Here is a 23734-nt window from a genome sequence, read left to right on the forward strand (position 1 = left end):
GCTGTCCCAGCCCATCAGAGCTGTACTTCTGTGGCATGACATTGCATGTTACTTGCTCTGGGGTGGCATGAAGATGTATAGAGAATTTTGCGTGTTTCACAGCTCCAGAAGGAGCTGAAGGACCTTGGAGGGCACCACATGTGGCTTGGTCCCATTCACGCTGCCTATCATACACGTTCTCTGGAGTACACTACAGCATTGCAGTCAGGTTTTAGCTCAAAATGGAAATAGTTGATTTGCTGGGGAGCAAAATGGCATTTATACAGCGTGGGCAATCAGAACCTGGAAAGGGATGAGCCAAAAAGCTTTGTATCTAACAGTGTGGATTTACTATAGGCTGCTCTTCAGGTTGCACTCATACTAGTATTTGACTTCCTGAAAATGGCGCTTGACTAATCATATTAGCTACATGTATTTGGCAACTATATTTTCTTCCTCAGGGATGAACTTTGACAGTTATGCTGTAAGTGAACAAAGCTCTAAAAATCATTTACTAGTGAGTTAATATACATTTCATGAATACATTGTGCTTTCTCCCACTTCTTATGCTAATTGCATAGTCAAGACCTTAGCAAGGTTGCTAATGTAATAATTTTGTAAGGTGCTAACGGGAAGTAAAATTAACAGTTTAAGGTACAGATTTCAAAGTAGAAGACCAAAGGCTTCTATTTATTTAGCAGAGGCAAAGGCAGTATTTACTTAGCAGAGGATTACTATTATATTTTGGTTATTCAGTCATTAGCAAGAATAGTCATTTGCATTTCACACTCATTACCTGCTTATTTAATAGCAAAGAAAACTAGAAAGAACAAAAAACCCCAAAGCTACACTGACACTTAAACAAACATAAACTGAGGTTAGTATGAACAGAATACAATGCAAGAACTACTAAAATAAGAATAATAAGCATGCACAGAAGTAGCTGAATAGACCTACGCTATAGCAGTGAACATAAGAGACACAGTAGTCAAGTTGCAATTCCCCAGTGTTACCCATCCTCTTAAGAGCCCACCTTCTAGTGCTGAAGCTGAGGGCACTGCTCTACAACTACAGGAAAGCGCTGGGCTTTCAGTCAGACCCAGAGTCCCTTCAAGCTAAGCCTTTCTGTGAACACAACATGAACATGGAAGCACAATGAAATTGAACTTGAGCAACGTATTAACCCCTCAGCTGATGCCTACGAGAGGGTTTTTTCTTTTTTCTTTTACTGTTTACTGCAGGGTTGATATTACTTATAAAATTTGCAGAGAGAAGAAAGCAAAATTAGTTTAATCTGAAAAATGTTCCCAAAATCAAGTTCAGCTGAATAAATCAGTGCTTTTGTGTACTTGTGATGTGAAGGGAAATATCCTTTAACTTTTATTTGTATGTATTAACACAGAGGGTTACACATAAATAAATGTGAAATATAGATGCAAACGTTACATAGTTTACAGTAAGTATTTTCCCTAGGAAAAGAGTGTAGCATTAATTCATTCACTCTAAGTACTAGATGAAAGTAATTAAACTTGTTCATGCTTCACTTAACATTTATTTTACTAGCAATGTGACTACTGTTTGGCTCAATACAAATTTCCATCACTACAAAAAGACATCTCCTAAACTGCTACAAATATAATTTTGTTCTGATTTTACCCAGAAAATATATTTGTTCTCACTGCTTAAGTATAAGTCAATAGCATAAGAAAGGCACTGTGAGCCCTAAGGATTTTTTTTTCTCATGTCCTAGGAGCATATATAACACCACAAAAATGATAGTAGACAGCTAACATGAACTGGTCACCTATCATTTCAGAACCACTTGCTTTTCTTCCCTTCATAAGGCGTGAAAATCCCCGGGTCTGCAGAAGACAGACTGTTGTAATTCCAAGGAATACTGTTATTTATTTTCTGATGATGTTTTTGGTGACAATATGCAAGTTTAGACAAACTGCTGTTGGTTATAATTTGAAGTGTCCTTTTCTGAGTGAGGAGGAATTTGAAACTTCATGGCAAAAAGGCTTTAGTGGATAGCCTGAGCAGATAACCTCCTGAGACCCACTTCACTTTCTAGAGTGCTTCCTATTCTCTGATTACATGTACCCAAACAGCAGCATGTGTTAGGCTAACAGCAAATGCTGCATCCTTGAGGAAAAACTGAGCTATACAGAATAAAAATCACCCTGAATGCAATTATTGTGGAGTAAGAAGGGGAATTCCTCCCTGCTGCATGCTCTGGCATTCGCAAAGCAAATCTAGTTTTGCAGGGAACTCCCTTCTAATTTCCTAACTCAGCCCAAGCTTTTATTGTTTCTTCTCCCCCGCAAACATTTCTCAAACCCAGTATCAGAAACAGCTGTTTTCTTTATTCCAGTTGGGTCAAGGTTCTGGCCCCAAAATGGTGAGGGGGCTGCCAGTGACATTCTCTTGACGGAGTACGCAAGTTTTGGTCTCATGCAACCCAATAAAATTCAAGCAAAGAATGAGATTTTCACAGTTTCACGTGTTAAAACACCTAAAGTCATAATGACAAAAAAAGTATTCTGTACTTATTCTAGGGCTAATTCAGAAGCTGCTGATTTCACAGCTTCTACACTGTCCCCTGAGAGGCAGACACAGCCACTCCTCACACTACAGTGCCTGGAAGAGTCTGATCAAATGCTGGACACAGTTGAATAAAATCTCTTACAGAAGTAAACGTCTGCCCACTCACCACTATCTGTTTTCCTTTTCTTTCTCTAGTTTAGCTTGTTACACTACCATTACACTGTGAAAGAGCCACCTGCTCTTGGTGAAAGAGGCATTTCTAAGAAATATTTTATCAAATTAAGGACCAAGTATCACTACCTTGCAGAGAGAGAAATTCAAGTAGGCTAAACAGAAATGGAAGGGGAAGAAAAAAAATAATCTTTACAACAGGTGTTTTTAAAGCTCTGTTAGTCTTCCTATTAGAGAATTCAATATCAATTTCAAATGTATTCAGTCTTGTTAAATACTTGGCACTGATCAAGATCAACTATAACATCCTCTTACTTAACAGTTTCAAAGGGGCAGAGGCGGCAGCTTTAACAGCACTGCATGAAAAGTGCAGCTCCTTTCAAAGTGAAAGCAGAATCAAGTGCAATTCCTTTAAAGAACTGCTTTGATTTTGTTGGCAGAAAGGCAGGGTAACTCCCCATTACCTATAAAACTCTCAGAACCTTGGAGGGGAAAAAACACACCTTATTTTCCCATTGTTTTTTCTTGATGTTTTGCATCTCTTGATGTCTTTGACATCAGAGAAGCAGCAGCCAAGAGGATTCCTTTAGTGTGATTCCCTGTTTGTGCACATCTGTATCACTGATGTCAGATACATAAATATCATCAGGGCTAGGCAGTTAATGCATACTGCAAGTTATGATTATTTTTGTTTTGTTTTATAGAGCAATATAGTAAAGGAAGAACCTAAAGTAATAGAAAACTTTTTTCACTAGTTTGAATTTTTCAAACATTACCTGAAATTAAATTTGAGAGTGTTAGCATTGTTAACTTCAACTAGAAGTAATTAAGGATGCAAGAGGTGTGTATGTAAGAAAGCAGAGTTAAGTAAAACGGTTAATTTAGAAAGCCTAAGAACCCTATTAATTATTTCCTCAAGCCACTGAACCTCCCCTAACTAAAACTGCTTTTCAATAACTATGTGACTATAAATAACAAAATATTTAAAAGTAAGAAAAACATACATCCCTTGCATTCTTCAAAAGTCAAAGGATGATAAAAGTTTCTTGAGATTTAGGAGTATTTTATTGACAAATATACAGTAATAACTGGTTCAAGTGGGATAAGAGGCTTCATAAAGTAAATTTTGCTGTATTAATATGGCTGTAAAGTGCTGGAAAAACATTCTGATGCCAATATAACTGCATGTGTAGAATGCTTTTATCTAGTGATTGCAAATGACAGAAAAGACATTTGGGAGAAGGGTAAAATTAAGGTGCCATTGATTTTAGTTACTACATCTACTGCCAAAACTTCTCGATCTAACCAAAAAAAGTGTATCTTTTTACTTAACCTTGAAATTAAACCCTTTTTGTGTAACTCTAAAGATAACATCTTCTAAGAACACTATTTTTACACACGTTTCTTAGTCAGTCTGCCTTCCTGGGTCCACAGATTGAATCTTAAGCTAAATAACGTGGCTTCCAAGGGAAGATTTATTCCCACACTTATTGAAACAGAACTTACAAACATGACTGTGTAGGCCCCCAGAAAACCTCACTGGACTTTCCTGAGCTCACAGAATTTTGTCCCATGTTATGCAATTCTCTTTAAAGATGGTGTAGATGACTCCTTATCTTTTATACTAGATTTTTTTGAAGTGCTTTTCTTGCTGCAAACATCACTTTTTATGACCTTGAATTCTAGTTGTAATATTGTGAAGGTTTTGCTTTGCAGTTCTACAAAACTTTTTATCTTGCACGTCAAAGTTCTTAAATTATTGCGCATCATTTTTCTGCCTAAGTTAACATAAATTATTCCATCAGAAATAGCAGCATAAGAAGTAAATGTTTTAAACAGTTTTAGCTAAAAGCAAGGCATCCAACTTAATAGCCTAGAATATAACTAAAGGACTAGTAAAAAAAAAAAAAAAAAGTAGGCATAACTCTCTTGGAAGAAGCAGTGCCTTAGGCCATTTGACAGTTACATGGCTTTCCCTTCAGTATCTTCAAAAGCACTAAACAAAACTATAGTTAAAATCAAACAAAAAAATCCCCAGACCCCCAAAAAAATACCACTGAGAACATGAGGAATAAAGGCAGGCAAAGAGGAGTGATCTATGTTAAAAAAATTCTGTTACATTTTCATAAATCAGGGAAAATGGCAACATCCATTAATTTCTTGCCTCAGCAGTTGTCCTGAGAATTAAAATACAGAATAGGTTTTGTCACAAGGAGCGTATACCTTCTCTCTCAAAGTAGATGTTTACTCCCTGATGCCAGGAAAAGAGTGACATGGCCAACTATAGGAATCAGCAGGATTATGAAACTGTAACTCACCTCTTGCTTCATCAAACAGTTAGGAATGGATTGTAAAGCTTGATAACGTTGTTTTCTCCCTTTCTTGCAGGAGAAAGGAGATAAGGAAGGCCAGAGCTAGATAATGCAGCAATTGCAGGGCTTGTAAGATCCTTGGGAAGCATGTTCTTAACTAACTAACTAGTTCTGCAGGTAATTCCAACTACCCCAAGAGAAAGTTGCAGATTTCAGCAAAAGTACAGGAGCATTTATTGCTCGTATAGCTTTTGACACAAACTGGAAAAGGTGACACTGCTTTTTTTCTGTTGGTTTGCTTAAGGATTTTGCACCATGACAACTGATCTGCAGTAGGGTGAGATGTTGACGAGAATATGAAAATACGGTTGGTCTGGTTCTTTACAAATAGAAGAATCGGATGGCTGGAAAGCCTTTTCTTATTGTAGCCTGATAAAAGTATTTTCCTCATCTTCTTTACAGCTTTAAGCAAACAATTCCTAGTATAGGAAGGTTCTGAATGACAGAGCTTGAAAAACTAAAGACAGACTCAGCCCAGCTTCTGCTGTTCTCATCTCTTCCAGCAGTCCAGAAAGCAGAAGCTGTTTGCAGTGGTATTATCATGACTACTACATACTGTGAAATCTTAACTAGTTTAAAGGAGAAACTAAAGAAAAGCTGCTGCTGAAGTCACGTCCCTGCTCTGGTTAGAGGAAGTTTCTAATTTCAAAAAGAAAGTTCTCAAAACAATGAAAAGATAAGGTAAATACAGCCAAGAATAAAAATAAAGGCCACATATTTACTGGCAGATTTCAGTGACAGGAACTCGGGTGTAGCTGAGGATATTTTTCCCCTCCAGAGAGGAGAGAAGGCTGACTAATTTAGTACTTTTTTTTGCTCACAATCTGTTGCTTACTAATGTATGGGTGGAATGTATGGTAAATTAATCTGGATAAATTGGGTAATAAGGATATCAGTCCACTGTGATTGCTATATGAAGTTCTTTCAGTGTTTACAATGGAAGCGTGACGTATATTGGCATAATAGTCATCACAATTTCCCTAAGAAATTGGATGAGAGTGATATTGCATGTTTCTGCTTTTCTTAGTATCTTGTTTACCAGAGACATCTGCAAACATTCGTTTACTTAGAGTATTTAAGAGAATAAATGGAAAAATAGCTACTATTAGCTCTCTAAGAACTGAAGTAACATCTTCATAGTTACAAGCCTTTCACAGTTCGTTCAACAAAATTTCTGTAGTTGACAAACAAGTTTGATGGTATACCCATAAATTATGCTGCCAAAAATAGTTTTTAAGAACATAGCATTTTGAAACCATTAAAGTTTTATAAGCATTTAGACTTTGGACAAAGCAAGTCTGGAATGAAGATGCTGAAAATGGAGAGACGTCAGATTTTTATACATTATAAGGCCAAAAGGATCCTCTGTGATCATTTATACTAACTTCCCCATAATACATCCCACAGGACTGTTCTCAGGGGCATTGATGGGAAGAAATCGATTCCTTGTTGAAGTAGAACATCTCTTTTAGAAAGATATCCAGGTCTGTTTTAAACTTGTATACTCATATAATTAATTACTCTAACAAACGTGGCATTTTGACTTTGAATTTGAGTTGCTGTAGCTTCCAGTATTGAATGATATTATTCCTTTATATGCTGGACTGAAAACCCGTAAGTCTGGGCTTTTTCCCAACCATAGGTTTCAGGTTTCTTTGAAATGGCATTTCCACTTTTCTTTGGTAAATCAAGTTGAGTTGCTACTGATCTGATAGAAAGACAAAAGTAGAAAAGAGGAAAATGGGGAGAAAGAAATAACCTTCCCATCTACCAGCCTGGCTCATTTTTTTTACCACAGGAGCATTGTTTTAATCAGCAAAAAACTAAGTGCCATGCCTCAAATCCCATAAGCCTTTGAAGATTCCTAGCAGAGATTCATGGGCATTTTTTTAGCTGTTCTGAATTGAAAAATATTTGTCTAAAGACAGAGGAAGAGCTAATTCTTTCCAGTTTCATCTTGCCCTCCGTCTTTGTTATTGAACAGGAAGTGCGATCTGATAATAAACAACAGAGCATACCCACATTTGGAAACTCAGTGTTTGTTTCTATATTGTTATGTGTGCAACTTCAAAAACACAAGTGGAAAACCGTAATACTGTGGCTTAAAACTAACTTTGAGCTCCTTACACTCAAATGCTTCTGAAATGAAGAAGTCTGCAAAGTCCTTCCTAAAACTCCTGTGTCTTTCACTTCCCTCTCAGCAAACTCAGCTGTTTGCAGTCTTTTTCTTTTTATTTTTTCCATTCCCCATAATTTTCTGTTCTCTCATGATATGCAAATATAGTTCATACTGTTGTGGCAAGTCACGTGCTCACACATCAATAGCAAGCATTGTGATGAACCTTTCTCTGCCTGTTGCATCTCATGCTTACGGTGACTTGGAACAGAATGTGTGACAGACCTGCCAGCAGAGACATTCTTAGGCAACAGGAATGAAACAAATTACCCACTTAAGACAGCAAAGATCATTCTGCTAGATCAAAGTACAAACCAGCAGGATTTTTAACAAAGAAAACAGTATCTGAATCAGGTTAACACATTCCTCCCCTTTTAGAAAGGGATTTTCACAACATATTCCTAAATTTTGGCATCAAAATAAAAAGCTATCAGAAATGTTAAATATCTTTATAGTTTGTAGGAATCTACTCAGCATTAACTGAAATTCAGAAAGTCCCAATCCAACAAAAATGGTGCAGTGTATGATGTCTGGAATTATTTGAGGACAGCCTTCCATTTGCGTGTTTCAAAGTTCATACTACAAAGGGTATCACTGGACAGAAATGTTCGCAGTATACTCTTCAGATCACATATACTCTATGGACTGCTTGCTGCAGGCCTGTTGAGAGACAGATGGCCAAATCTATTGTCCTGGTTTCCATTTGATACCTTGTTTTAAGAGACAGACAGAAGTATATGACATGAATGTAATATGCTAATATTACTTCCTATAAAAGAAATTCATTAATGTGAAGTTCAAAATTTGCAAATATTAAAAAATATTGATAGGAAGATATTTCACCAGTAATCATAAGTGGAAAAGAAAAAGGACAATGAGAATTAAGAAGAAAAATCATACCATATAAAAACCTCTTTACTATAAGGTAATGCGTATTAGGAAGTTTTCCAAGAACTAACTTATAGCATTGTAGGAACACAAGAAATTAAACAGTTAAAGCAAAACAAAGAATGGAAAAGATAGCTCAGAACTTCATTTATCTGATTTTACATCAGCAACTTTAGACTGTGATGTATCTACTAGATTTGCTAAGAAATTTTATAACTGTTGCTATTGTTTGAGTAATCCACAGAGAATAACTTTTTGCACTTACCTTGTTATAGACAGAATAGCAGGATTACATTTTACTTTTCTGATGAGTAAGGGCCAAAAGTGTGCCAGCTAAATAAAATCCTTGCAGCACTGCACAATCATCAATATTCATCTACCTGCTATTTCAAGTAAGCTCACAAAATGGTTAGTTAAAAATGTAAAACCAAAATCACCTGCAGAGCAATCGTGGTATTCTTCGCAGGATATTTCCCCACCAGTCCTTGTTCTTTGCGTTTCTTGAATTTCCTAAAGTAGTCCTGTATCAGGAAGGTGGCATAGAACTTCCCCACGGTTACCTCATCATCTAAATGAACAGACCAGACAGATCTCTCCCAAGTCAGCACATTTATCAATAGCCTGTTACACTCAAATCTGATTTGGGGGGGAAAAATGTGATGGGTGCAATATGTACTATGCTTTCAGCTTATGACAATGAAACCTCTAACTAGCCTAAAAGCAATGTTTTAGCAAGCAGTCTAGGCTCAGTCAGTTAAGTGAACTCATCCTTAATAAAGAAGAAAATACAATACTTTACCAAGTCTCATGTACTTCTAAGTAAGTTCATGTACATTTCTAACAAAACCATAAACATGTTTGTGTATGCATAGAAGCTGAAAGACTGGCTTTAGTTATTTGGAATACATGGATTAAAATAAAAACTACTATGACTTACATACACTTAGCTTTATGAAAGGCAGGTCCTGCCTGACTAACCTGATCTCCTTCTATGACAAGGTGACTCGCTTAGTGGATAAGGGAAAGGCTGTGGATGTTATCTACCTAGACTTTAGTAAAGCCTTTGACACCGTTTCCCACAGCATTCTCCTGGAGAAACTGTCTGCTCGTGGCTGGCACGGGCATACTCTTTGCTGCATAAAAAAATGGCTGGATGGCTGGGCCCAAAGAGTTGTGGTGAATGGAGTTAAATCCAGTTGGCGGCCGGTCACAAGCAGTGTTCCCCAGGGCTCAGTATTGGGGCCAGTTCTGTTTAATATCTTTATCAACGATCTGGACAAGGGGATCCAGTGCACCCTCAGTAAGTTTGCAGATGACACCAAGTTGGGCAGGAGTGTTGATCTGCTGGAGGGTAGGAAGGCTCTACAGAGGGATCTGGACAGGCTGGATAGATGGGCCGAGGCCAACTGTATGAGTTTCAACAAGGCTCAGGGCCGGGTCCTGCACTTGTGTCACAACAACCCCAGGCAACGCTGCAGGCCTGGGGAAGAGTGGCTGAAAAGCCGCCCAGCCGAAAAGGACCTGGGAGTGTTGGGCGACAGCTGGATGAATATGAGCCGGCAGTGTGGCCAGGTGGCCAAAAAGGCCAATAGCATCCTGGCTTGTATCAGAAATAGTGTGGCCAGCAGGACTAGGGCAAGTGATCGTCCCCCTGTACTCGGTACTGGTGAGGCCACACCTTGACTACTGTGTTCAGTTTTGGGCCCCTCATTACAAGAAAGACACTGAGGTGCTGGAGCGCGTCCAGAGAAGGGCAACAAAGCTGGTGAAGGGTCTAGAGCACAAGTCTGATGAGGAGCAGCTGAGGGAACTGGGGTTGTTTAGCCTGGAGAAAAGGAGGCTCAGGGGAAACCTTCTTGCTCTCTACAACTACCTGAAAGGAGGTTGTAGCGAGGTGGGGGTCGGTCTCTTCTCCCAAGTAACAAGCCATAGGACAAGAGGAAATGGCCTCAGGTTGCGCCAGGGGAGGTTTAGATAGGATATTAGGAACAATTTCTTCACCGAAAGGGTTGCCCAGTATTGGAATAGGCTGCCCAGGGAAGTGGTGGAGTCACCATCCCTGAAGGTATTTAAAAGATGTGTAGATGTGGTGCTAAGGGACATGGTTTGGTGGTGGACTTGGCAGGGCTAGGTTAATGGTTGGACTTGATGATCTTAAAGGTCTTTTCAACCTAAATGATTCTATGATTCTATGTTCATAAAAGTGACTCTATTAAAAAAAAAAAAAGGTCCTGCTTACAATATCTCTTTTTTTCAGTGCTGAACCAAATTTGCTTAGTCAGTGTATCAATATAGCATTGTTCTAACTGCATAAGGACTTAGACATCTTTACAGCCTGCTTTGCTATGCACATTTTTTTATTGGTGTCATGCCCTCACTGTAATACCCGAGCATCTTCCAGTTTGAATTTTGTTTGTGTACCAGATGCTCATGTTGGGCTGTATCTTCTGCTATCTTATTGTCACCCAATAAGACAGATTCTAGACTCTGAGAAAATCCCACAGAGGTTACAAATTCACATATTTTCTATGAGGCTCTTGTTTAAGTGAAGATGTGATCCTTTAGCCACCTTCTAGATAGGCGGTGATGATAACAGTAAATATGAAACAACATGGCATTTTCCCACATTATTGTATCGTATCAGCTCTGCAATGCTCATAGAAATGAAAATAACTTCCATCAGTTAATTTACTACAATTCAAAAGATATGCAAACAGCAAGTGCAGTAAAACCTAGCATTTTTACAGAGTCACTGTTGTGAACAAAGTCCAAATTTCAATGTTTTCAGAGCTCAAAGGCAGGTACCTTATGAGGATATCAAAATCGCCAGGTTCATAGCATGTTAAGAATGTACATGCCTGTTTTATGAGTCCCATTGAATCATTCAGCTGTGCAAGTTTGATCTCTTGATGAGTAACACTTGCCAGAAAACTAGGAATAGTTTTCTATTCAAAAACATTGCTTTTGTTTCCACACACTTTTTTTCCCGTAGAGTTACTGGGCATGAAGTTAGATATTTCCCTTTCTGCTCTGTTGCCTAATCTCTCAATTTTTTTCAGTACCTTGAGATAGCTATTTGCAACATAGTTGCTAGTTGGCTACTGCCATACATAAAGGAGGGCTGGTGTATTTTAGGCATCAAAGTCCTCTCCACTGTTAGGGCCCACATCCTGAGGGACAGTAAGTTCCCGTCGTTCCAGTTGCCCTTGCTGGGACAGAGAGGTGCTTAACACATCTCAGGATCCGGGTTACTCTGTACAGTTGTGACTTGACTAAACATGGAAAATCTAACGTGCCCAGACACATTTTAACACACCTTTGTTAGAAAGTATGGATTTTTTTTTAGTTTTATGTCATTTGTTTTCTCCATATTTTAACTCTCTAATGCAGCTTTAGGATAGACTTGAGTTTGTTTTTTTGTTTTGTTTTGTGAGGTTTATTTTACACATGAACACATTCTGTTAAGCAAGCTTTTTCTCTGATTGTCAAGCAAATTCTCTAATCGATTGTCCTATACTATAATGTCATACATTAACATTTGATTAAAACAGTCTCCTTGTGTCTTTGTTTTATCAATAATATGTCCCAATGTATCTCACTAATGATAGTATTTCTAGTAGTATTTTTACCTGTAATATGACAGCTTTTGCTAATTTAAATTTAATTAACTTTCTTTTTTTTGTGACTTGCTTTCACATCAATAGAAAGGATGGGGAAATCCAAGCCATGTACGATACTGTTTAAACTCATTTTTCCCTCTGTGACAAAATTTGTCTCAAAATGAATCCTCTACCATTCAAAATAAGCTTCTTACTATAATGTCTGAAATGGGCTGTATGCATGTGAGAAAGTATGACAGGCTTTAACTTCAGTAAAAATGTACCAGGGATGTATTCTCCCAGCATTTTATTTGTCTTTAAATGTATCAAAGCAAAAATAATTATAATACTTGCTTTAAAATATCTTGTTTGTGAGACCAGTCTGTTGCAGGAAATACCTTGGCACATTGAAGAGCCGGCTCTGCCAAATACTGACATCTCTTCAAAGTTCCAAGTCCCCCCAGTTCCCGCTAGGAAATAGGAGGAACTCCATAGCTCACAAAAAAGCTCACCAGTCTGCAGTTTCAGTCTCAGCAGTAAAAAGCTTTTCAATTGACTCCCCAAATCTAATTTCTAAACTTTTTGTGAACATTTTCTTTGATGTTCATCTGTAATCTCTCTTGGCAGCTCCTCAGGAGATTAATGGTGTTTTGTATTAGGAAGAGATCTCTTACAAAGCATCTAATCTAAACTTGCTGTCCTTAGTTTAGCTGAATCCATTGATCTGCAACGTAGCTTTGGTCAAACTCCCAGATAAGCCTTTCCTCATCCTTTATACTATTTTGTTTCAAGTATTTGAACAGAACTTCTAAGGAAGTGATATAGCAAATGGCTCCTAGAAAGAACAAGCACATAGAAGTGACAGACTTGATAACATATACTACTATGGGTTGCACTTAGAGCATGTCTCAAGTCAGGCTATGACATTGCACGACTACCGACTGTACCTGAGATGAGAGTACCTGCAAAGTCTCAGTATGCAGAAATGAAGGGCCATTATTGATCACTCTGGACATGCACCAACTTTTTATAAGCATATTAGATCAATGCATTACCAGTTTGCTGAATTGTGCATGACAAAGTCTGTATGTACAAACAAGATGCATATGTACTTCACAGGCACAGTCAGTTGAACTGCAGACACGTGCACACAAGAACTGAAGCCTGGCCAAGGGGAGCCATCCTTGACTTTGTTTTTTGAGTAACACACATATAGCCAGATATGGACAGGTACAGGGAGGCAGCTAAGCATAACTGACCACAGAATAGACAAATCTATAATTACAATTAGTGACAGCAAAAGGAATAATTTCAGTAGGAAGTTTTTGGAAGAGGGAAAAAAGTATTAGGCAGGACTAAATGGGCTTGCAGGTGGAGACTGGGGAGTTTAGAGAATACAGGTGAATCTTTAGTGAGTTGTATGTGTTTCTCTTACTCTCTAGTCTCCTAAGAATGTTAACTCCTTCATACATTCAGGCATTTGACTGACATTCTATGTTTTTGCAAAGCAGTTTCATTTTTCTGTACTGAAAATGTGTTGCTAACTACTAAGAGTTTAAGTAATACTGGAGAAAAACATTATAAACTAGACCTCTCAATACTTTTAAGTGCAAGTGATTTTAACATATTGAATTTTGATGCTTTGTTGATTTATATTGAAGAGAATTTTCTGTCTCCTAGCTGATTGTTATTATCAGCTGTCACTGGTGTTATTGTCATATACAATTTTCTATTGAATATTAAGCATCAAGAGAAACTAATTTCTACTGTATACTAAGCTATTTTACACTCCTATGGCATATGAATGTAAAATAGCTATATTCCTCTTTTTTCTAGGTGGGTTACAATATTTTCAGTTTTCAGGTAAGTCACAAGGTCCACAGAGAAACAAACCAAACTGAAATTAAAAATTATTAAATCTTAAGGACTTCCCAACGTGTTCTTATTTATACTGGGTTGTAGAAGCCATACTATTTCCTATCAATTGAGCAGTGAACCAGGTTTTCAGCCTTCTAGCTACACTGAAGAGCTACATTTGCAGAATAAATATTAGCAATGAATTTTAGTATAGCTGAAAAATAAATATACAGCTTATATTCAGCAATGAAATGAAGCTGAAGTTAACAGGGAGTTACTATGTAAGATTAGTTCTAGGAATGTAATCTTTACAGATTCTTTGTCAGATTGATTTAGGCAGGCACAGCTCGCTATTCTGAAGCATGCATCTCTATTTCAATTAAAAAATGTAGGGGAATAAAGTTGGCAAGAGGCAACACTAATTCCATGCCACCACCCTAAAACAGAATTGCTTCAGAATATTCGGAAAGACTCATAGTTGAAAGGAACAGAGGCTGCAGAAAAAGCTTAAGCACATAGTTACAACAATAACAAAGCAATTCATCTATGCCATGCAAGCACTTAGGTGTAAGGCTAAAAACAACAGAGTAGAACACAAAAAGTTGTTTTAAATGTGCAGTATCAGTTCCCCTTTGGATAGTCGAATTTGCTAGATTTTTGCCTTCGTCCCCACTATTATCTGGCAGCCACCACACCGATAGCAAGTGGCTCCCTCCAGCGACAAAGCTAATGCTGCTTCTTGGGTCATGCTGAACAGCAGTGCAGCCAGCATGCTCTTCCTCCCCTAGAGACTGAGAGTGTCACCTTCAGAAAGGGATCAGCCTCCACCACCATCGGGCCTGGGATCTTGAGTCTGCTTCCAAACCTGAGTCTGATCAGTCTTGAAAGCTGCTGTAACACTATAAAAGTACAATAAACTACAAGAAAGACCAGACAATTACAATGGATGTGTATTGGATGTCTAGATAAATATATCCTGGGTGTGGGTGACAGTGCAACAGATCCTGCACCTTTAAAACTTGAAAAAGCAAGTAAAAAACAGTCACCTAAACCTACACTACAGCATATTAATAAAAATGTATATATTGAAGAAGGCTAAATATATATATTAGAATATATATATTTAAAGAGAGAAATATAACTAATATTTGACTTGTCATTTTAGAGCATGTACGAACACCTAATATACATGCCTTGTAGTTCTCGGAAACGTATTGGTGTCTTTAGAATGTGGGTATCTCTTTACATGGGCCATATTCATATCTCAGTCATACTGGCATAAATCTGAACCATTTCCATTATCTGTTGACTATGGAACTGCTCTGGTTTAAACTAGTGTAACTGAGATACTTTAGCCTCTTGCTTTATCAGTTTAGCAACAAAATTATTTTTAAGCTGGCAATTACAATTTTTCAGTTTTCTCCCAGAAGTATTCAACATATACAAGGGTATAAGCTATAATGTAGTGTACATTGTCAAGCTTAATTAGCACAAAACGTGTTATTTTGCTCAATGCTTTGAAATCAAACTAAGTTTAGTTTCTTTTGCTGAATGACTTGAAATCAAGACTAGATTTAGGTCTAATAAGGGTATTTTTTTCAAGCACGAAAATAAGCATAAGATTTTCCTCTCTTTCTAAGGCAGTTGTATTTATCAGTCCTATATGTATTATCTAGTGTTACAGGATATAATTTTCTCTATATTTATTTCATTATTGCTTGTCGTCCTTTAATAACATTATAATTGCAAAACTTAGTAATCTTATCTCTTTGGTCCAGACAGACCAAAATGCACAGAGAATAGCATATTGCAAAGTTTGTCAGACTGACCGCCAGCTGGAGGGACAACTTGGTCAAGTAATTTCATGCTCGTTTTCTTCCATATTTTCTTTATAACTGCTCTAAGTTCTTCATTTGCTTGCTCTAGGTTACCTGTGGCAATGAAATAGAAAAATGGAGGATGGCAATTATGTTTCAACTGGCTGCAATGAATGATCCTTTGGATATTAATTAGCTGTATACAAATAAAGACTGTGATAAGGATGCTTTGCAGCAAGCCTAAGCTACAAGAAGTAGCAGATAACAACACTTCAACAACTAAAGAGAAGAAAGGGTGTAAGACAGTGAGCTCCTGGGGCTTTCAAATCAGTCTCTGGAGCACTGCAGAGGTCAACCATAATTTACAGATCTTGGCTCTACTCTGTCACTGCTTAACACCTTCTGCTTAAATTGTGCAGAAAGTGATGACTTGCTCTTTACAAGTCACTTCTTTCTTGATCCAAAGCTGAGCCTTTATTTGTTTAATCATAGTAATTACTCAGTTGTACAGGCTTGAAAATTCAGGCAACTGACTACTGAGCAGTTTTTCATCTCTTGCAGTGCTCACCTAAACCACAGTGATGCCTGAGAGGGCTTAATCTAATCAGTTTGTTATTGGCAGTGGAACTCAAATTCTGCTGAGTTGAGCAGAAGACACAGAACAGAAAGTAGTAAAAGGTGGTAAAATAATGAAAAAATGCATGAAAATAGAAAGAAAATTCTTTGAAACATACCACTATTTTTTAAAACTTTTCTCTCTTTGATACAAATGACAGAAATACATTCAACCCAGTCAGAACTGGCCTCAATCAAACTGGGGATGTTGCTTTCAAGTGTGCAAAAGTTGCAGTTGCACCAATGTGGGATCCAAGGCACCAAGTTAAAGAGTACTGAGGAAGGAGCATCTTGGTTGGGCAGAAAGAGGAACTCATTCATTCCTTGCAGTAGAACTCCTGTTATGCCACTGCTACATGTTTTTATCTGACCAGATAAAAGCTTATAATAATTTCTGAGATTTCTTGGGCTCTGGCCTCACTGTCCATTTCCTTTCATTTTCTAGCAAATCATTCCTAGCAACAGTGAATACAACCCATGATCCAGAAGCAAACCAAATCCAGTGAGAGTAAGGCAGCCTTACTCATATCCAACAAAATTAATAAAGTAAATTGTAACTTTTCTTCATTGTACCTTCTGACAAGTGCAGTAAAGGCTTTATAGCTAAGAACCTTACCTTCTGTTTTTATCTTTAGAGCAGTCCTAACCAAAGCAAACAGAGTAGCATTGAACATGACAGTTCCGTCACTGTTTAGTGGCATATTCATGGCTACTAACCTCTGTAAATGAGAAAAGGAAAACAAATTTTGATGCGGCTTTCTTTGAAAAAAACCCTCCTGTAATGTTCATTTCTGAAAAGCTGATGTATTCAAAGAATAATATGCACCGAGAGGCACAAAAGTTATATAAGTCTTCAAAAAAAGTTGTCTTCCATCCCAGCTGCGTTTAATAACCACCCAATATCACTTCTTTCTGATATTAATCACATGCATGCTTATACAAAAGCTAAAACTGCCCAGTAGTTTTCATGAGCTATTTATTGAGTTAATTTGCAAACACTGAAGCCCAGTCCTTGGCTATAAGTCACACTATGCAAGTATTAAGGACAAATGCAGTTATTTAAGAGCATGCACTCCAGCTGCAGTCATGTTCCAGGTTTCCCATGGCTTCCTCCAGCCTCACGCTCCATGAAGAACCACAGCACCAGGTCTGTCTTGTATAAGCTGATTAATTTCTCAGGTGACTCTTCAGTGATGCCGTGCATCTCTTATGCTATCTACACTGAATTAGTGTGAAAGGGGCTTTCCTCTTCGGATTACTCTCTCTCTGCATTAGTGTTCATCTTTTAAAGCAGTATCGCTGTGACCCTGTCTGTCAGAAGAACACTATTTAAATCTATCAAAATCTTTTCCTAATGTCTGACTTGGATTTTCTTCTATTCTAGATTAAAACCATTACTCAATTGGATAATTTATCTTAACGTATAGATATAGGTTTGCTTTAAGTATGCCTTGTGGCATTCCATTTGAACCCAGTCTTTTATACATCAACTTACCTAGTTATAAAATAGATATAAAAGAAATCCAAATGACAGCGCTGTTGTAACAATCCTTTAATTAAAAGGCTTGATCTTATTCCTACTGAAATTTCTAAAACCACAATATCTATAGTTCTGAAGTCCTCAAATAACGTAATAACTATTCATCTCCTTTGTGTTGCTTTTCAACTTTTATATTAAAATGCAATTAATCCTCATCTAAATTACACATCGTGCCGGACAAATTCTACATAATTTTAAATTCCCTTTAATTTTCAGTCTTCTTACTCACTGCTACATATTGTATTGCACACCGTTATTCACTTCAGCTCGGTTTATCATCTTGCAGTCCCCACCCTTCAATCTCATTTCTATGTTTCATGTGCAGCAAACTTCTCATGAATGCGACTGTAAAAGTACTGTATCAAAACTTAATTGTCAATCAAAGTAAACTACCATCCTCTTCTCCCCGGGACTGAAGAGAAATCAGAAATGTCACTGGGTTCAAGTAGTGTTATATGTGACACTGGGTCACCAGAAATGCTGGGATGAGGTAGTTCATATACATGACAAAAATAGACTAATGATAGATTTACAGACTAAACCCTTTCATTTTGATGCTCTGTGAAGAATTTTACATTGGTGGGAACTACTCAAATGAGCACACTGAAAGAAATGACACTAATTTTGCTGGTTTAAGTTAAGCCTGCAAAAAACCAGGAAAACTTGAGAGTGAAGGAGACCTTGTGAACAGACAGGATTACTGTGCGTACGTGACACATATTGGGCAGAACTGAATGAAGGAATGAACTGTGAGAGAAACCGAGAAAGAAAATAGGGTAAAACGTACCTTGCAGGCCACTCGGTGAGGGCATAATTTGCCAAAACCAAGTGGTGGCTGAATGCGTCTCAGTAATGTAACCACGTCAAGATGCTTTATCCTTCCCCTAGAACCAACATGCATCAGTTACCAAACATACATCCATTCCCAAAGAATATACTACGCTCTCCTTTTATTGTTTTTACCAGATAAATCTTATCAGATAAATGATCTAACTTACTTTGCTTCAGGGTCATATTCTGACCATATCCTTTTGAACTCATCCAAATGATGGGGACCCAGAATAGACCAGTCACGTGTCAGATAATCAAAATTATCCATAATGACAGCCACAAATAAGTTTATAATCTAAAAAAGTAATTAAGAACAATCTGCCTTAATTATTTTGAAATTTAAAAAAATCAATAAATAAAATAATTTTATAAGGTAGCAGGTTAAGAATTCAAACAAACTGACCTCATAAATGATTATTTTTGGCAAATATCATCAAATATCACAGAAAATACTTGCTAACCATTTAAACGACTAACTGGAACTCTTATCAAGTAATGATATGACAAGAGCGTGATTCTATCCTAGAGTTCTCGGTCTTTGACATAGGCTGTAACATGGTTTTGTTTCTCTTCCTTGATTTGCCAGATCCCACTACATCAAATTAAAGAATGGATCCAATACATATATTTGACACAGTGTAGATCTCAGGAAACAGCTTTTGTATTAATAGGATTCAATGTCATGACCATAAGACTTATGCATATGTTTTGCTAACTCAGAAGATAATACAGAACAGCAGAACGTGTGTGTTTACATTAGTTCACAGAATTCTGTTCGACCACTCTCCTTTTGCAAGGAGAACAGTACTGTGAATAGAACAAATCAACCAGCTTAGACTAGACACCTGCAATGAGGAAAAACATATTTCAAAGATTATCTTAGAGCAAGTAATCCATTTTGCCATGGATTAGGGCGAAACGTTATTGTCCACATCTCATGTGCCACAGTTTGAGCACACTTGTAGAGACATGAATCCAAATTCTGCTAAGGTTAAATAATACAAATAGCATTACTAGTAAGTCAAAGGAATTGCAGCTTTATTATTAATGCATATTTAATGATACTATTGAGAAATGCATGAAATAATAGCTGATGAAAAGATTTTTAACTTAGCTTTCAAACTTGCAACCAACCACTCCTGCATATACGTAGTCAGAAGAACATCTTGCACATGGGAATTTAGAATCATATAATCACAGAATGGTTTGGGTTGGAAGGGACCTTTCAAGGTCATCTAGTCCAACCCCTTGGCAATGAGCAGGGACATCTTCAACTAGATCAGGTTGCTCAGAGCCCCGTCCAACCCAACCTTGGATGTTTCCAGGGATGGGGAATCTACAGCCTCTCTGGGCAACCTGTTCCAGTGTTTCACCACCCTCACCATAAAAATCAGTATAAGATACAGGATTTAGGATTGTGTATGGAAAAATATAACCTTGCAAAAATATTTTAGATATGGGATTTTCAATCATTCTCTGAACCCACTACTCTTTTAGTTTGGAAGAAAGTCAAAATGCCAAAGCTCATTTCTGTTAAAAAGCACAAGCTAGACTCACCAAAAATGCACAAAGCATGTAAAAACTGATAAAATAAATTATGGCAAAATTGCTTCCACATGTGTATTCTTCCCCTGGATTATAATCGGATTCTGGATCACAGCGTTTTCCAGGCAAACATGCCAGCATGATTTCCTGCCAGGCCTCTCCAGTTGCGCACCTTTATAAGGTCACAAAGATAAATTAAGCATTATTTGATCGAAATGGATTAAAGATGTATTAGTTTGTTAAGTTCTGACAAAATGCTTGGAGCTCTACAAGCACAAATGTGCAGACAGATCGTGAACTTGTCAGAGCAGGAACTAATTGAAAAAAATACAGAGTTTCAGAAATGACAAGCATGGATCTGACATTGCAGACATGTTTTATAAGGTAGACTAATGCACCACAAAGGTTTCCATGTAAAAATCTGAACCCCAAACTGTGATTTACAAGTTAAATACTTATTGCAGTAGAGCTGCTGTGTACGAAAGCGGTGTTGTACGAAAACCTGTCACAAAAGCTGAAAGTATCTATTTGTAAAAGATGAATTGCCTTTTCCTCAGCATGGTTGAAGAAATGCTTGTCTCTTAACTTCTGCTATCGCATTTTTTGCATAGTTGGGTAATGCCTGTGTACAGACCCATGATTTCAAATACTTAAAAAACAGCTACATACTTATGACATTTCTGACTATGTTCATTACCTAGTTTCAAAGGCAAAAGTCTTTACGTGAATAAAGTGACTTAGATCTCACTGGGTGATGCCCTTGGTGTCCGATAAGGAATGACCTGCCAGTTTTGCCAACCAAGTTAGTAACAATGCACAGGAGCCAACCGGAGTTACAGAATTGCAAGCAAGAGAGCTCTCAAAGTTGTCACGTTTGAGGCATCCCTGTTCCATGTCATTCCCTCTCCTTGCTCCAGGACATTTTGAAGCCCTCCTGGCAAATGTTAACCCTCTTAAGCTCTCTAGTGATGGAGATTCCATAATCCCTGTACATCAAGATTTAGCTACCTTTGCCATCAGAAAGTTTTGCCTACTGCTTATCTGATATTTCCCTTCTGCACGTTACACCCTCTATTTCTTGTCATCTCTACAGCAAATGTAAAGTTTATTTCTTTATGTTTGTAACAACCTTTCATTTTTTCAAACTGTCATGCTAGCTCTGCTTCTAAAGAATACAGTAAGGGCACAGTCTTTTTCACCTTTCCCAACACCTAGAGAGTGATACAGATGTTTGGGCTCTACCTGAAGACAATTACTCCATAAATGAGACGTTTCACAGTAGCTGTCATGAGTTTAGGTCTGTATCACTTGATTAGAACCCTGCTGTGACAATGGACACTCAGCATACAGCCATAGAGAGTAGGTGCTTGTTATGCTAAATTGCTTCTCACTTGCAAACACATTTTGAACAAATCCATGGTACAAAAGCTACAGACATTTTTCATAGAACAATAAAATGGGATGCATTAAGTAAGAGTTAAGGTTTACTGACCTGAAGAGAAGCAGCACAGCTTGGGGGAAAGTCTGAAAATTGTTGTTTCTGTTTATTTGATTGTTGTCCCTCATGGCCACTTTTCCAAATACCTATAATAAAACAGGATTTTGACTTTTAACCTAGTGACCTGTACTGTCAGAAGCTGTAGGCCTTACAGTCTAAACTTGCTTCAGTAAGTATGAAAAACACTTTCACAAATACACTTTCTTTACTCTCTTTAGTTTTTCCTGATAATGATGTAAATGCAGTAAATTTATCACATGTCCAAGATAATTCTTAATCATTTAATTTAGCATCAATAAACCATTACAATACTAATACATATTCCTGTATTTCAGGTGAGAAAATATTATTTGTTTTAAACTAGCATCTAGAGTCCTTTATTGATATTAAAGCCCTACTGCGCTAAATATTGTACATACTAGTAGGAAGAAATAATTGCTGTCCTGAAAACCTCGAATCTAAATAGAGAAAGAGAGATGCAAAGACGGAAACCAACGCACAGAGAGTCCAAGCATCCTATCTCAGCCAGAGATGGAAATGAGTTCTGTTCCTCAAAATTAAATTGCAATTCCTTGGCCACAAGACCATTCTTTTTCCCCAGTATAATACATTTATACCCTCTTACAATACAGCGAAGGCTGTTTTGATGCTTAATTTAGAGAGATTAACACCATTCTGCTCTGTATACGTGCTGCTGGACTGTAAGGATATTAAGTTGCTTTTGGATAAATGATGAAAAGAAAGTATCCAGAAGCAAAACCAGTCTCCATAGCATATTTCTTCTATTGATCCCATGTAATTAGGACCTCCCTTTGTGTTGATTTGAAGAACCTTACAACTTTGAAAACAAAAGAAAACATCTGTAAAGTTTTACGGAATGCAGAGCTATCCTATGGCCTTATGACAGGGGAAAAAAAAGAAGGGGGGGGGGGAGGAGAGAGAGAGAGAGAACTGCAGCCCAAATTCAGGATACGTAACAGGAACTTCTGCCACAGTGTTAACGGTCACCCAGCCATGCTCCTCAGGCACCTCTTTAGGCAAGCACTAGATCTCATGTGTGGCACAGAGACTACCATGCAACTCAAACCACACTCCAGATCACAGCTCCATGCTCAGTGCCATTATCTGCTGCTTTCCTGCAGTCTGTGCAGTCCCCTCTCAAACAACTATCCCATCCTCACACTAGAAATGGCCCATTAGTATGAATTTTAGGAACACTTTCCTGACAGGTTTCTCCTATCTAGCTCTGCAGTTACTAAGACTGGAGAACCTGTTCTGCTCTCACAGGACTGCTGCTGGTGTGAGGAGTGGCACCTTCCTCCCAGCAGCACGTTTTTACTTTTTAAGTTACCAAAATCCTTTCTGTGCTTGTACATGTTGTACATATATCCTACTCTTGATTAACCACGGGCTCAGCTGTGCCTACATCTTTACCTAGATTCTTTTCCCGTTCTATTCTTTTCAGATGGGAAAGACTTTAAAAAAAGAAAAAAAAAAAGCTGGCGTTTTAATGCCTGATTCCCAAAACAAGTCTATAGTAAGAAAACCCCCATGCATTCTTTCATACATTCATGCATAGGAATAAACTTCACAGTACATGGAAGAGGAGCGGCTCCTTTCAGCAAACCAAGATACTATAAGCTTACACCAAGCTCTTCTCTTTCATCTTTTTAGATTTTCTGACTACCAAAATCATAGCCAAAAAAAGATTTTTACATTACTCGGAAAGTTCTGCCTTATATATAGGACCACTATCAAAGGAATGTTTCAATAAGCACCTTAGTAAACAAGTCTCAGAGTAGCCAACACTGTACTTTTGTTTAATGCTAAAAAAATTCTATAATTACCTGCATTCCAATGACAGCATAGATGAAGAACAGCATGGCTATCAGAAGGGCAACATAAGGCAGAGCCTAGAAATGGGACAGGTGCATCGTCTTTTAATAATTTCACACCATAATGGCAATTTCCATTTACAAAAATAAGTTCTCTGTACAACAGAGGCTTTCCAAGTTTTTTCTTCCTATGCAAGTGCTTAAAAAGTTATTACCTGTCACTCTTAATAATCTGCTGCATACAATGAACACAAGCTCCATTATATTTTAAATTATTTCTACCAGCAATCTGGGGGGAGGAATCATCTTCAGCAGTTTTTAATTTTATTTTCATTACTGATTCTGACAACACAAAGATACTTCCTTCTATACAGTTTACAGTTCCATTAACTTCACATTCATCAGAGTTTTCAGGAGCAAGGATTCAAATAGCTATTTGTTACACTTATAAAATCAGTTTTATA

The 23734-nt window shown here is 37.6% G+C and overlaps 1 protein-coding gene across 1 annotated transcript in view; it reads right to left on the reverse strand.

Annotated features, from left to right (window-relative positions):
* CACNA1D (calcium voltage-gated channel subunit alpha1 D) overlaps positions 1–23734 on the reverse strand; it is a 192838-nt gene that overhangs the window by 13966 nt on the left and 155138 nt on the right. Inside the window, exons 34-41 of the mRNA XM_072875921.1 lie at positions 23283–23348; positions 21430–21521; positions 19950–20109; positions 18560–18687; positions 18349–18445; positions 16638–16740; positions 15419–15520; positions 8571–8701 (exon numbers count right to left, since the gene is read on the reverse strand). Of these exons, the coding sequence (XP_072732022.1) occupies positions 8571–8701; positions 15419–15520; positions 16638–16740; positions 18349–18445; positions 18560–18687; positions 19950–20109; positions 21430–21521; positions 23283–23348 (879 nt within the window). The remainder of the gene's footprint in view (positions 1–8570; positions 8702–15418; positions 15521–16637; positions 16741–18348; positions 18446–18559; positions 18688–19949; positions 20110–21429; positions 21522–23282; positions 23349–23734) is intronic.

This window comes from Ciconia boyciana, chromosome 11 (genome assembly GCF_034638445.1).
Source record: "Ciconia boyciana chromosome 11, ASM3463844v1, whole genome shotgun sequence".
NCBI classification, from domain to species: domain Eukaryota; kingdom Metazoa; phylum Chordata; class Aves; order Ciconiiformes; family Ciconiidae; genus Ciconia; species Ciconia boyciana.